This window comes from Monodon monoceros, unplaced genomic scaffold (genome assembly GCF_005190385.1).
Source record: "Monodon monoceros isolate NGI ecotype Baffin Bay Population unplaced genomic scaffold, NGI_Narwhal_1 Super_Scaffold_5, whole genome shotgun sequence".
Classification (NCBI taxonomy): Eukaryota; Metazoa; Chordata; class Mammalia; order Artiodactyla; family Monodontidae; genus Monodon; species Monodon monoceros.
The window spans coordinates 32667281-32682577 of NW_021703782.1; the positions used below are offsets into that span (position 1 = coordinate 32667281).

A 15297-nucleotide genomic window follows, 5' to 3' on the forward strand; every position below is an offset into this window, starting at 1 on the left:
TGCGCCACAACTACTGAGCCTGCGCTTTAGAGCCAGCGAGCCACAACTACTGAGCCCGCGTGCCGCAACTACTGAAGCCCATGCACCTAGAGCCTGTGCTCTGCAACAAGAGAAGCCACCGCAATGAGAAGCCCACGCACCTCAACGAAGAGTAGCCCCCGCTCGCCGCAACTAGAGGGAAAGCCCATGTGTAGCAACAAAGACCCAACGCAGCCAAAATAAAAATTTTAATTTAAAAAAGACTGTGCCAATTTCTTCTGTAACACCCAGGACAATTGGCTTCATCGTTCTTTTTTTTTTTAATAAATTTATTTAGTTATTTATTTATTCATTTATTTTTGGCTGCGTCGGGTCTTCGTTGCTGCACGCGGGGGGCTTTCTCTACTTGTGGTGAGCGGGGGCTCTTCATTGCGGTGCACAGGCTTCTCACTGCGGTGGCTTCTCTTGTTGCAGAACATGGGCTCTAGGTGCACAAGCTTCAGTAGTTGTGGCACGCGGGCTCAGTAGTTGTGGCTCATGGGCTTGGTTGCTCTGCGGCATGTGGGATCCTCCTGGAGCAGGGATCGAACTCGTATCCCCTGCCTTGGCAGGCAGACTCTTAACCACTGCACCACCAGGGAAGTCCGGCTTCATCATTCTGATCGTTAGCTTCTCATCTGTAAGATGGGATTAATAATAAACTATCCTGTCTAACCACAGTGACTGACATTTTATTGACTTTGTAGCTTATTAAGCTCTTCATAATTTAAAAAAATAAAATGCTTAAACTTTCTCTGAGGAAAGTGCAAACTTCACACTTTTACAGACAAGAACACTGAGTTCCAGGTTAAATAACTTGCACAAAGTCACTCAGCTAATAAGCAATGGGTTGTCTTTCTGTCTTTACACAGTTGGTGCTTTCTCACTTATACCAGCCTTCCTGCCTGCCTGATAGGGTTGTTCTGCGAGAGAGTAAGAGATAATTTATGGGAGAACATGTTAAAAGCTGTAAAGGAATATACAGAAGTCTACAGATTTAGTATAATCGCCAGACGTTACCTTATGCCAGTGGTTCTGAGAAACTCATTTTTTTCCCCACAATTTTTTTTCTCTGAAATTGGCATGATCTTAAAATCAGTGGCTCTTTCGGCTTCAGCCACTTGAAAACCTTCCACTGATGCCATCTGGCAAGATGAAGAAAGTCTATCATCAAAGTACTTAGATTTTGATGAAATATCGCATTCATTTTGATCAATGCATGCATATTCTATTAATGGACACCCACAAATCCCCACATTTCCCAAGGGATGTAAGCTATGTGTAAGAAAGACATTTTTGTTGTCCATGTTAGGGATGCTTCTGAGCCAATTTAGTCTGGTAATAGTAATCAACCAGGAAGTAAAGCTCATTTGTGTATATAATTTTGTGTGTGTGTCTCTAACTTCATACCATACTTAAATTTTATTGACTTAAATCATTAAATAAGCATTTTTTGACATCACCATGAAGAAAACATAGTTGATTTTTGACACCAATTCTGCTCTTAAAAATCTTGGACTCTAGTAAGAGAGTTAAAACACTCATAAGTAATTACAATATAGAATAGCAAGTGTTAAATGCAGATAAAGTTTAAGAGAATATAAAGGTCCAGACTCATACGCAACATAACTGAAAAAGGGAGGACTGAGTTGTTTGGTAGTTGAATGGTTTCCCCAAAACGGCTTTTCAATTGTTTCAAAGAAAAATATACACACTACTATATATAAAATAGATAACCAACACAGACCTACTGTATAGCACAGGAAACTATACTCAGTATCTTATAATAACCTATAATGGAAGAGAATGTAAAAAAAGAATATATATATATATATGTGTGTAATTGTACATAAGTACATATGTATAATATGTACTTTACACCTGAAACTAACACACTGTAAATCAACTATATTTCAATTAAAAAAAAAAAAAGAAAAAAAATGTACCTTGGCAAAAAAAAGAAAATTCATGAAATAAGAAAACCCCTTTTTTAAATGTTTAAATTATTTAAAGCAAATTTTCAAATCCTTCTGGATTATATGTAGTTTAATGATTTATAAGGTCATATAATGTTGACAGTTGGAGACTTCTAGAATTCCCATATCTATATGCACATATATTCCTAAACTTAACCAAATCAATTCAAAGTGAGTTTGTAAACTCCCAACTTTTATTTGCTTTTTCAGCTAGAAGAACAATCAAAACACATAAGTCAAAAGGAAGATGTAGCTGCATTAAAAAAACAAATTTATGACTTATCAATGGTAAGAATTAACTTTTCACTTACAGTAATATATTTCCTGTTAGACTACTGTTTCCTAAATAAAATCATGCTATGATTTCAATATTCCAGGAATAAAAGCTTAAAGAGAAATTAATACTACAGTTAGAGAAAGTCTTTGAAATACCTCTGACTAAAGGTATTATATTTATGCAGGCTTTTTCCCTCAGTGATACCTATTGTAAATGCTTTTTTTTTTTATTCAAAGCAATAATGGCATGGCCTTTAAATTTTAAATAGTTAACCCCTGCATTCTTATAACATCAACTTTTATCTGTTTCCCTGACTTTGTAAGATGAGGTATTATTGCCCTGCCCTTCCTCCAAGTTTTCTGTCTGTCCCTTTTCCATCTTCTGCTGACCATATCTTTAGTATTTCTGTTGCCATAGATGATAACATCTACATCGTTATATTATCGTCATTTTCTTTATTTTGTTTTCAGGTTGACTCTAAAAGTTGAAAACCAATAATGAACATTTCCTTTATCGTGACTCTAAATATTCTCCCTGCAGAGCCAAGAAGTGAGCTAAAATTGCAGTTCTTTCTCTCCAGTCATTATCCCTGTGCCACTCAAAAGAGAAGGTCCCCCAGCTTTGTGGTCAGATAAATCCCCTTTATGCATTACCAGTTTCAGATTTTGCTACCTCCTAGTTGGTTTTGTGCTTGGATCACAATGTTCTCATAGAGTTGCTTACTTCTCTTGGATTCTCTGGTGGAGTTTTTGGTTTCTTGTAAAAAGAACCTGCCATCTTCATGATATTACCTATACCTTGCAACTTCTTATTTATTCTTTCCAGTACATGGAATTTGTTTTTTTCTCCTTGAAAATATTAATTTTGGAGTCCAGGAAATTTCAATTCTTATTGGACTGGCTGCTTTTTAAACTTGCTACCCAGATGTCATCTTGGAATTTCTGATCATTTTAGGTAGCTGTGGTAGGATTCCTGTACAGCTAGGCAAACATCTGTTTAGCTCAAGGCCTCTCCCCTGAAAGATGGCCTTCCTCAGAGCTCTGTGTGTGAAGCTGGCTGTCAGACATAGGAACCCAATTACCAGATGCATGGGGCCTGGATGTTCAGAGAGAAGCCTTAGCTTTCCTTTTGGGAATCATTCAGTTATTTTTAAAAAGAAGAGCCCCGTCTTGTTGCCTTCGGAATCAACTCTGGCTTATCTGCTCTTCTTTCCTAGGGTAAGAGCAGGTAAAGGCTTGAGAGGCAGCATGTCTTAATGTACAGTTTTAATCTCTATTTCCAGACCCCCTTTCTCACTCTCTGGGGTTCTGCCTGACCAGTTGTCTCTTCTTTGTTCTACAGCAGAACCTTCAACACACATCTTCTGGACCTCCTTTTCCCCTACTCTCTTCCCTTTGTCAGCACATTGCCATCCAGTTTCCTTTTTCCAGCAATATGTTTAAATCACTTGACTGCTGATGGGCCCCTCTTCCATTCTTTTAATTTTTATTGGTTTATTTCCTTTGGTATTTCATGTTAATGGGGTCTCAAAAGGGAAAGAAGACAAATTCATGTGCCCAGTCCACCATATTGAACTGGAAGCCTCCAATGATTTTTTTTCTTCTTTCTCTTTTTTGCTTTTGTGTTTGTTTTTTTGTTTTTAAGAAAAATATAGAAACCTCCTAACCACACTGGCTTATTTTCAAGTGCAAAATTTAAAATTTTAGGTGATAGGATTTATTGTGAAAAGTAGCCAGTCTACCTGGTAACAGGTATTGTTAATTCCACAGAATATCTGTCAGTAGTTCCACAGCTCTCATTAAGTAAAACAGATGTTTAAATGTTTGGTCTCTGTTAATTTGCCAGTAACATGTTAAAGTACGTCATGATAAACTCTTGACTGTTGTAGTTTCACACCAAATGTCAAGTATTTTAAAAAAAGAGCTTTGAGGATTTAGTTTTTGATACTTTGTTTAATACTTTATGAAAATATCAAATTACCTTGAATTGATAATTAGTTCTTTGAACACCAAGACTTGAAGACTTGTGGAGGGGTGAGAGTGATGTGTGGGAAGGTTACACTACACTTGACTTCACTTCTCCCGGGTAGAAACTCTGAGTCTAATGACCTGCACTGTGCCTTTCCTCTAGGAAAATCAGAAAGTTAAGAAAGATCTTTTAGAAGCACAGACAAACATAGCCTTTCTTCAGAGTGAATTAGATTCTTTGAAAAGTGATTATGCTGATCAGAGTCTGAATTCTGAAAGGTATGAAACTTCACATTTTACTTTCCAGTTTGAGTGGAATGTTTATTTAGGTAACCATCCATGTCAATGAAGCTCAGCTATGTAGTAATAAAGGGTTCTTTATTAACTTTACTAATGTGTTCTTTGCTTTCTAAAGACTTTACTTTAGGTGTCAGATTTCCTAGTGATTTTTGTGTTTTCAATTTTTTAAATTATCGGCTGCTCAGGAAAGTGCAGGGCTTAGTAATGTTTGAATTAACTGGCAGCAGAAGAATATATCTAAAGTGTCAAGAGGCAGCGCTAACTGAAGTGCTTTGAAGGTAGGAATCCTGGCCCTACAACATAATGGAAAATGAGACATCTTAGGCAAGTCATTTTATTTTGCTGTGCTTTAGTTTTGCAGTATGGTGTTAATAACATATGACCTAACACACATGTACCCACAGAGGCATGTAATTATATATAAGGAAGATACACATGTATATTTATATAAGGGTATTTAAATATAAAATTCATCTATATGCATTAGTATTATGTGTGTATCCCCTAGTACATGTATACTTGAGAAAAACACCTTGTGTTTTGTTGGTTTGCAGACTTTAATCAGAATTAAGGCCCTGTAATGGAAAGCAGTGAAACATTTATTAAGTACTTACTATATACAGGTCCCTGAGCTAGATAAGGAGTTATGAGTGTGGAATATATAAAAAAAGAAAAGACGTGGCCTCTGCTCTTTGAGAACTTCAGATTTAGTTGGGAAAAATTAAAAGTTAAAAGCATTATGGAGTTAAACAGCATAAGCACTCAGCCATGTCAGAAACCATACCACTGCAGTGTCACAGGTTGGGTTCATTGCCATGAGATGGTAGACAGAGTGTTCCTTTAATTCAGAAAGGTGGAGACTTTATTAAAGAAGAGATACTTGAGATGAGTTTGTCAGCAAGCAACAGAGGTCACACTGACAATTGCCCGGCACTGTCTTTAGTACTTTACTAGCATTAACGCATTCATGGTTTCCTATGAGATAGGGACTTTCCTTATCCCCATTTCACAGATGGGAGAAGAGTCTCAGAGATGTTCCAGGTGAGGCAGAACCCAAAGCGGGGGCAAGGACATGGGGAAGGATAAGACTGGTTTGGGGAACAGTGGTCAGCCTGGTGGACAGAAAAAGATATTTGGAATGGAAAGGCAAACGTTTAAAAAAGATTAAAAAGTTTAAAAGCTAGTTTAAGGCTATAATGTAAGGCCCCAGAATTTTTGGCTAAGGAACTTAAATTCCTACAGACAATTGGGAAACTTTTAGCCTTATCAAGAGAGCAAATGGACAGCTTATTACAGACAAAATTTGACAGCCTGAGGGTTTTTGGAAGCTAGTGATGGGGTTTTATCTGCTTAGAAATGGGGCAGGTGTGAGGTAGGGGCTGGAGGTAAGTGGCTGATGTTCTGAGTGGACATTTTAAGGAGGAGGCCAGGGCTTCTTCATAATAAAGCAACAGAGGAATCGCTGAGCGTGAGTTTACAGTGAACAGAGAAAGCCTGGTCCTGTGGATTCCACTGTGGCTTAGGGTAAGGCGGGGAGGGCAGGCAGGGCTGGGAGCACAGAGACGAGAAGGAATCACAAGAAGGGAGAGTACAGCTGGGGCTGAAGTTGCACACGGCTTGGAATGAGCAGAGAAGAGTCAGAGGTGAGAGAATGGATTGGGCGGAAGGGATTGGTAATGTGAGTAGCTGGGGAGAGGGGACTCAGCAGAACATCAGGGGGTTCAGTCCCAGTGAAGAACAGAACCAGGTCAGTGGGCTGGGGTGGAGGAGCTGGTGGGTGCGGGGAGGGGGACGGGGGGAGCAGAGCCTTGCGAGAGGAAGCAGAGGTGTGGATGTGCTTGTGGGTCACAGGAGGAGAGGAGGCTGCTGATGTCTCAGAGGAGCCGGGCAGCAGCACAGAGAGATCGAAGACCACGGCCTTCGGAAAAGGCGGAAAGAGGTCTGGGAGGGTAGGCGTCGGTAAGGCAGGACTGAACACCTAATCCGCATTCAAACATAAAATATAATTTTACAGGGATCTGGAAATAATCCGAGAGTACACAGAAGATCGAAATAGTCTTGAGAGGCAAATTGAAATACTCCAGTAAGTTCTCATATAAAGTCCTCATCACATTTACATTTAACTTATGTTTTGTTAGTAAAACAGGTGCCACATGTAACACGAGTTGCCATATATCAAAGGCTGGGTTCGCGGCTCCACGCGTGTCCCTTCTCGACACGGTGTGTTCAGCACGTCAGCTTGGCTTTCTGATGCTTCTAATCCTACGTAAACTATTCACATCCAGGGACTAGAGTATAATTCTCTAAAAGTGCTCGCAAGTCAGGTGGTATGTCTGGCACGTCTTTATGATACCTTTATTTTACTGTAAAGGACAATGGCGCTGACCTCATCAGCTTTCTCTGCAGCTCAGCACACTGAGAGGTTTCAGGCGTCTCACACAGTGCATGTCACATCACTAGGCAAACACGATCATTCTTTGGCAATTTATTGTGTCTGGTTAGCAGTATATTTTTCTTTCCTTCTTTTTTTTAACCTCTTGGAACTATTACACCTGCTTTGTCAAATTTGCAGCTAAGTTTTAGGAATTCCATCCTCTGAGACCTTCCCCACAAAACCTCCCCCTTCCCCACTGCCCCTTTCTCTCTTTTTCACCTAGGCAGTATTTTCTTCTGGTTTTAGTTCCCCCAAACGATGTCAGGTCAGATTTGACAATTTTTTTGCATCATTATGAATGCTTATTACATCTCACCTGTGGCAATGACAGAGTTGATATATTACAAGAATCCTGTTAATTCATTTATTCATTCATTCAGCAGGTTTTCACTCAGCACCTTTTATGGTTCAGGTATGCCAGGAGCTGAGGATACGGTAGCAAGTAGGAGAAAAAGGCCTCTCTCCTTATGGGGCTAGTCCAGGGGAAGAGGATGGAACCTGATCAGTACTTACAGATGTTAGACGCCAAAGGAGCGGCAGGGGCCAAGGGGAGCCGAGTGTCTCGTAAGGGCATCCTCCTAACCAGAAAGGTCTAGGAAGCGTCTGACTTCTGAAGGATGAATAAGCCTGAAGCAGGGAGATAGTAGCCAGTCTCTAAGGCAGAGACTTCATTTGATAGAAGAGGTTGCTCAGTCTCTGATAGCTTAAATGGCTGCTGTAAGGCATATAGAAAGTAAGTACCTGAGTTGGGGTTTGAACCCTGAGTCAACATTGGAGCCTTTAACTGGTATAAAACAGTGCCTGGCGGTACAGCACCATGCCACAAGAAGGATGCAGGAGTAGCCAGGAGAAAGAAGTGTGACATAACACAGCACATCCATGCAGGGGGGATAGAGAGTAGGTAGGGCCGGCTGGCTTCAGGCCTTTAGGGAACAGAGACCTGCACCAAACCTATCCAAATAATGGAGCTAAATGAAGGAGCAGCGGGTTCCACAGCATAGCTGACTCACTCCTAAAATGCCTTGAGACCTCTAAAGAGAGGTGACACATTGTTAAGTTGCACTTCTAGTAATGAATTATGATCTCAGTTTATGAGGTTTGAAGGGAAGTGGTAGAAAGATACAAGCGGTGGTAATGCCACGTTCTAAATATCACAGCCTGAAAAGAAGTGGTGACTTTCACCCCCACTAATACCTTCCTTATCTATTTATTTACTTTGTAGAACAGCTAACAGGAAACTGCATGACAGTAACGATGGCCTAAGGAGTGCCCTTGAAAACAGTTACAGCAAGTTCAACAGATCCTTGGTATGTGATAGGATTTTATAATACATTTCATTCTTTCTCGTGGTAGAGTATTTTGATAAAAATCATGTATTTTCTTAGAAGAGAACTTATAATAATGAGAAACTATTTCATATAATAAAAGGAGACATTTTCCCAACTTAAAAAATATGCCACTCCTATGCATAAATAACTGTCTAGGTGTCAGCCAACTCTTTGTTCAATGTTCCAGAAAACCAGAGAAAGATGTATAAGGTGTGACCTGGGTCCTGGAAGAGTTTATAGTATAGTAGGGAGTTAAGATGTGCACAGATAGCAATAATAGAAGAAAAAGATGTCTCATGGAGGTTAAAATATATATTGCCCAGTTGAGAGGAGAGAGAGGGTGCTTCTGGCTGAGGAGTTTATTTAGACCCACTGGTTTGTTCTTTCTGGTAGTGAGATCATCAGAGTGGAGGCCTTGGGCTTTAAATCCTCCTACAGAAACAAGCTAAGGCCCGTTTGGAATTTTGAGGACCTTTCCCTAGACTACATGTGCCAGAAAGCCTCTTCCCCCACTTTTGGGGGTCAGCTTCAAGGTTGGGGTTCCAGTGCCACAGCTTTGGGTATGGATGAGTCAGCTACTAAGCCAAATGATGGTTTGAGAAGAGATAAATCCTCAGTCAGTATTGCAGGGTCCTGGCAAATCCGGGGAACCAGGATTCCCCTTTATGGCTTATATGGTAGGGTTTGGACTGAAGACATGACGAGGAGAGAGTACTATGGGCAGTTGTTGCAGTTTTTCCCTTGATTTCTGTGCTTTCGTCTTCTCATGTAGGATACCAAACTTTTCATTACATTAGTAAACTAGTGTGCTACAGTTTTTAAAAATGTACATAAAATTTTTACATGGAATAACAAAATATTACATATGTATTTTATGTATTACAGCGCATAAATAATATATCACCAGGGAATACAATTTCCAGAAGCAGTCCTAAATTTAATGCTCATTCTCCTCAACCTCTGGGCTATGACAGGTATGTTAACACCTACTTACTTTTTGTTTAAATTCTGGAACAGAGTTAAAAGGAAAGTACATTTCCTTACAGGTAAATTAGAATAACAGAATATATTTGGGGCACTAATATCTGTTTTCTACTATCTTACTTTAAATTTATGAAACATGAAACATGTAAAGATTAAAGTAAAGATGTTTTAGAGAGAGTAAAGTGATTCCTTTAAGATGTTATCGTGACTTGGTTTTACGTATGCTTACCCTTACCTCATGCCTATTAAGTCTTGTTTCTTAGAAGTGCCCTCAGTAAGAGGTGTTTCAGGGAAGCCAGTGGAACTACCATATGTGATGTTGTGATATACGCAGTATATGATGTTGAGACTCTTGGCACAATCTGTAAATGCTTAATAGCTCAGTATAATATTATGCAATCTATGTTCAAGGAAAGGCAAACTTTCAAAACAAACAGAAATGTGGCAAGTAGATGTTTATGTGCTAATGTATTAAAGGAGTCACAGAGGCTTCCCAGAAGTGAGGATTTAGCTCTATTTTTAATCAAATGAAGTGAAATATTAGCCCTGCTATAACTTGAGATCTAGCAGTAAAAACTGAAAGATTACATTTGTGTACACATGTGTATACATATACATGTCCAGTGTTGCTACTTAAAAGGCTAACTTGGAGTATGTCAAAGTTTGATGGTAGACGTGAGTGCATAAACTGCAGGTCTCTGGCTCTCCATTTCTGATGCCACTTTCATAATTTATGTTCCTTCCCTGTTCATTTGAGGACTTTTGGTCTAAAGAATAATGTACTTAGTATCTTGGCATTAGCAAAATGGCCATATCCCCTTTCAGGAAGGTCTGTTTCCAAGGCTTACTGGTAATCACTTTTAATAAAATTCTATCCAAGTATCAGATGTTTTTATTATTCACTGATTTGTTTAATAAAAAATTTGAATGGTTTATCTATTTGTAGGAAACTGGCTTCTCTGTTTCTGAGAAATAGATATTACTTTTTTTAAGTTTAAAAAGGTATTATCCTTTATTTTTAAAAATTGTGATAAAATATACATAACGTAAAACTTACCGTCTTCACTATATTTAAGTGTACAGTTCAGTGGCATTAAGTACATTCACATTGTTTTGCAACCGTCACCACCACCCACCTCCAGAACGTTTTTCTTTTTTCTTTTTTTTTTCCACACACACACACTGTATTTTATTTTTACAATAGCTAAATAAACTGACACCAGGCATTGTACATGGATGACCACAACAAAAGCAACAATGATTGCACTTATGAAACACACTCATACTATGTCATAATATTGACATTCAGTCCAGTAATCCTCCACTGTAACAGCTCCTTTACTCAGCAATGAAAATTGATTTGTATATTTTTTGCCTCTGGGTCCTTGTGGGATTTTTTTTTTTTATTCAAACAGAAAGTCACAAAGATTATAATCATCCTCATCAGTTCACTCAGTCCCATGTAATTAATTTTTTTTTCATCTTGATTTTTGTTAGCACTTTTATGAATTCATCAGTTTTCCATTAGAGTTCTGAAAATGCTTCTTCATTCAGTTCAGCAGTATAGTCAGTTACCAGAAACCTGCACTTCTCAGAGTCTTTTCCATGAATTCCTTGAAGATGAAACCCTTTTATAGGAACACTTTTGCAAAAGCATCAGGGTACACCCAGAACTGTCTGTAAATGACAAAAGACTTAAAAATGACCACGGTTAAAGATTTGATGAAAGTTGATAATAATGCAATTGACAAGGAAATTTAGTTATTTCTGAGATATACATTTTAAGGTAATAACTAGAATTATGACTTATAACATTATACCAGAACGTATAAGAGTTTTAGAAATTTCGTGTAATGTCTGAAACATTTATATTAACATATTTCCATACAAATAACCCAAAGAGAGTTTAGCATTAGTTGTTTTTTTGTTTTTTTATACTGCAGGTTCTTATTAGTCATCAATTTTATACACATCAGTGTATACATGTCAATCCCAATCGCCCAATTCAGCACACCACCATCCCCACCCCACCGCGGTTTTCCCCCCAGGGTGTCCATACGTTTGTTCTCTACATCTGTGTCTCAACTTCTGCCCTGCAAACCGGTTCATCTGTACCATTTTTCTAGGTTCCACATACATGCGTTAATATACGATATTTGTTTTTCTCTTTCTGACTTACTTCACTCTGTATGACAGTCTTTAGATCCATCCACATCTCAACAAATGACTCAATTTCGATCCTTCTTATGGCTGAGTAATATTCCATTGTATATATGTACCACATCTTCTTTATCCATTCGTCTGTCGATGGGCATTTAAGTTGCCTCCATGTCCTGGCTGTTGTAAATAGTGCTGCAATGAACACTGGGGTGCATGTGTCTTTTTGAATTATGGTTTTCTCAGGGTATATGCCCAGTAGTGGGATTGCTGGATCATATGGTAATTCTATTTTTAGTTTTTTAAGGAACCCCCATAGGTTCTTTAAAAACCTATGTATCACTTATGAATACAGATGCAAAAATCCTCAACAAAATATTAGCAAACCAAATCCAGCAATACATTAAAAGGATCATACATCATGATCAAGTGGAATTTATCCCAGGGATGCAAGGATTTTTCAATATCAATGTGATGCACCACATTAACAAACTGAAGAATAAAAACCATATGATCAGCTCAGTAGTTGCAGAAAAAGCTTTTGACAAAATTCAACATCCACTAATGATTTAAAAAACTCTCCAGAAAGTGGGCATAGAGGGAACATACCTCAACATAATAAAGGCCATATATGACAAACCCACAGCTAACATCATTTACTCAAAGGTGAAAAACTGAAAGCATTTCCTCTAAGATCAGGAACGAGACAAGGATGCCCACTCTTGACACTTTTATTCAGCATAGTTTTGGAAGTCCTAGCCACAGCAATCAGAGAAGAGAAAGAAACAGAAAGAATCCAAATTGGAAAGGAAGAAGTGAAACTGTCACTATTTGCAGATGGCATGATACTATACATAGAAAATCCTAAAGATGCCACCAGAAGACTACTAGAGCTCATCAATGAATTTGGTAAAGTTGCAGGATACAAGATTCTGTTGCATTTTTATACACTAAGAGTGAACTACCAGAAAGAGAAATTAAGGAAACAGTCCCATTTACCACCTCATCAAAAAGAATAAAATACCTAGGAATAAACCTACCTAAGGAGGTAAAAGACCTGTTCTTAGAAAACTATAAGACACTGAAGAAAGAAACTGAATATGACACAAACATATGGAAAGATATACTGTGTTCTTGGATTGGAAGAATCAATATTGTTAAGATGACCATACTGCCCAAGGCAATCTACAGAGTCAATGCAATCCCTAACAGTGTAATCACTAACAAAATACCAAAGGCATTTTTCTAGAACAAATAATTTTAAAATTTGTATGGAAACACAAAGGACCCTAAATAGCCAAAATCATGTTGAGAAAGAAGAACAGAGCTGGAGGAATCATGCTCCCGGACTTCAGACTATGTTACAAAGCTACAGTCATCAAAATAGTGTGGTGCTGACACAAAAACAGACACATAGATCATTGGAACAGGATAGAGAGTCCAGAAGTAAACCCACCCACTTATGGTCAATAAATCTATTACAAGGAGGCAAGAATATACAATGGAGAAAAGACAGTCTCTTCAGTAGCCAGTCCTGGGAAAACTAGACAGCTACATGTAAAAGAATGAAATTAGAACATTCTCTAACACTGTATGCAAAAATAAACTCAAAATGGATTAAAAATCTAAGTGTAAGATCAGATACCATAAAACACGTAGAGGAAAATGTAGGCCGAACACTCTTTAATATAAATCATAGGAATATTTTTTGGATCCATCTCCTAAAACAAAGGAAATAAAAGCAAAAATTAACAAATGGGACCTAATTAAACTTATGAGCTTTTGCACAGCAAAGGAAATTATCAACAGATCAAAAAGACAGCCCACTGAATGGCAGAAAATATTTGGAAATGTATGACCAACAAGGGGTTAATATCCAACATATATATAAACAGCTTATATAACCCAACATCAAAAAAACAAACAGCCGAATTAAAAAATGGGCAGAAGAACTGAAGAGACATTTCTCTAAAGAGGTTGCTGATGGCCAACAGGCACTTGAGAAGATGCTCAACATTGCTAATCATCAGGGAAATGCCAATCAAAACCACAGTAAGATATCACCTCACACCTGTCAGGTACTATATCAAAAAGATGATATCATCACAAAGAACACAAATAACGAATGTTGGCGAGGATGTGGAAAAAAGGGAACCCTCATACACTGTTAGTGGGAATGTAAATTGGTGCAGCCACTGTGGAAAACAGTATGAAATTTTCTCAAAAAAACTAAAAATGGAATTACCATATGACCCAGCAGTTCCACTTCTGGATATATATCTGAAAAAAACAAAAACACTAATTCTAAAAGATGCATGCAGCCCAGTGTTCATAGCAGCATTACAATAGCCAAGATATGGAAGCAACCTAAGTCCATCAACAGATGAATGGATAAAGAAGATGTAGTATATATATACAATGAAATACAACTCAGCCATAAAAAATAATGAAATTTTGCCATTTGCAGCAACATGGATGGACTTGAAGGGCGTTATGCTAAATGAAATAAGTGAGACAGAGAAAGACAAATACTGTATCTCTTATATGTGGACTCTAAAAAATACAACAAACTAGTGAATATAACAAAAAAGAAGCAGACTCACAGATACAGAGAACAAACTAGTAGTTACTAGTGGGGAGGGAGGAAGGGGCAATATAGGGGTAGGGCAGTAAGAGGTACAAACTATTAGGTATAAAATAAGCTACAAGGATATATTGTACAATGTGGGGAATATAACCAATATTTTTTAATAACTGTAAATGGAGTTTAACCTTTAAAAATTGTGAATCACTATATTGTATACCTATAATTTATATAATAGTGTACATCAACTATACTTCAATTAAAATTTTTTTTAATTAAAAGCATCTTGTAAATTTAATTTTATTGCTTTTGTGGACTTATTGGATTTAAGTTGTATATTTGTGTATATTTGTTTTAGTTTTGAGTTTTTTCTAAGAACTCTAACAAAAATATAACTTGTTTTGTATTTTTACATATTTAATTGTAATTAAAATATTCTTCAGGCAGATAAGAATAGTTTACTTTTAAAAGGGTATGTATAGAAGTTGAGTTTGAGAAAGTCTGATCTATACCTAAATTTTTTATTTAGATCTGTATTTTCATGGAGGTGAGTTTTCAATCAGGATTTTTTTCTCCTTCATTCCTTATCAAAAATATGAATAGGTTAGGGCTTCCCTGGTGGCGCAGTGGTTGAGAGTCCGCCTGCCGATGCAGGGGACACGGGTTCGTGCCCCGGTCTGGGAAGATCCCACGTGCCGCGGAGCGGCTGGGCCCGTGAGCCATGGCCGCTGAGCCTGCGCGTCCGGAGCCTGTGCTCCGCTGCGGGAGAGGCCACAACAGTGAGAGGCCCGCGTACCGCTAAAAAAAAAAAAAAAAAAAGATTACCCTCTCTTTTCTAAGAACATTCATCTCTTATTATTTCTCATATCTGGAGACCTATATACCCTGCCCATTTCCTCTTTCTGATGACATCATGTAGGCCAAGTGGCTAGGATGATGCCCAAAGTGTAGTAGGAACTAAGTAAGTTGTAACCCTTGTTTTATGTCAGTATAAACTTAGATACTTATGGGAATCAAATGGAAAAGCAAAAGTAAATGAGGTAATTAACATTTATAAAATGTTGGAGTTTCCCAAGTGGAAAGATCCATAGAAGTCAGGAGTTCTAGCCTTTGTATGGGGCATCTCCCTATGAAACCTCTCCCATAGGAGTCTTTCCAGACATGTCCACACTTAGTGGCAGAAAATTCATCTCGTATGACCATTCCAGGGCCACACATTTCTGATTGCCTGGCATTTTTCACCATGTTGATTAGAGACGTGATTCCCAGAAA

The 15297-nt window shown here is 38.1% G+C and overlaps 1 protein-coding gene across 3 annotated transcripts in view; it reads left to right on the forward strand.

The window, feature by feature from the left end:
• Nucleotides 1–15297, forward strand: part of RASEF (RAS and EF-hand domain containing) — a 74099-nt gene that overhangs the window by 39967 nt on the left and 18835 nt on the right. For 2 of the 3 annotated variants that reach the window (XM_029201790.1, XM_029201791.1), the window contains exons 5-8: nt 2205–2282; nt 4402–4517; nt 8195–8279; nt 9186–9274. In XM_029201790.1, coding sequence (XP_029057623.1) covers nt 2205–2282; nt 4402–4517; nt 8195–8279; nt 9186–9274 — 368 coding nt within the window. Of the gene's footprint in view, nt 1–2204; nt 2283–4401; nt 4518–6552; nt 6622–8194; nt 8280–9185; nt 9275–15297 lie in introns of all 3 variants that reach the window. The other variant, XM_029201789.1, reaches the window with a different exon arrangement.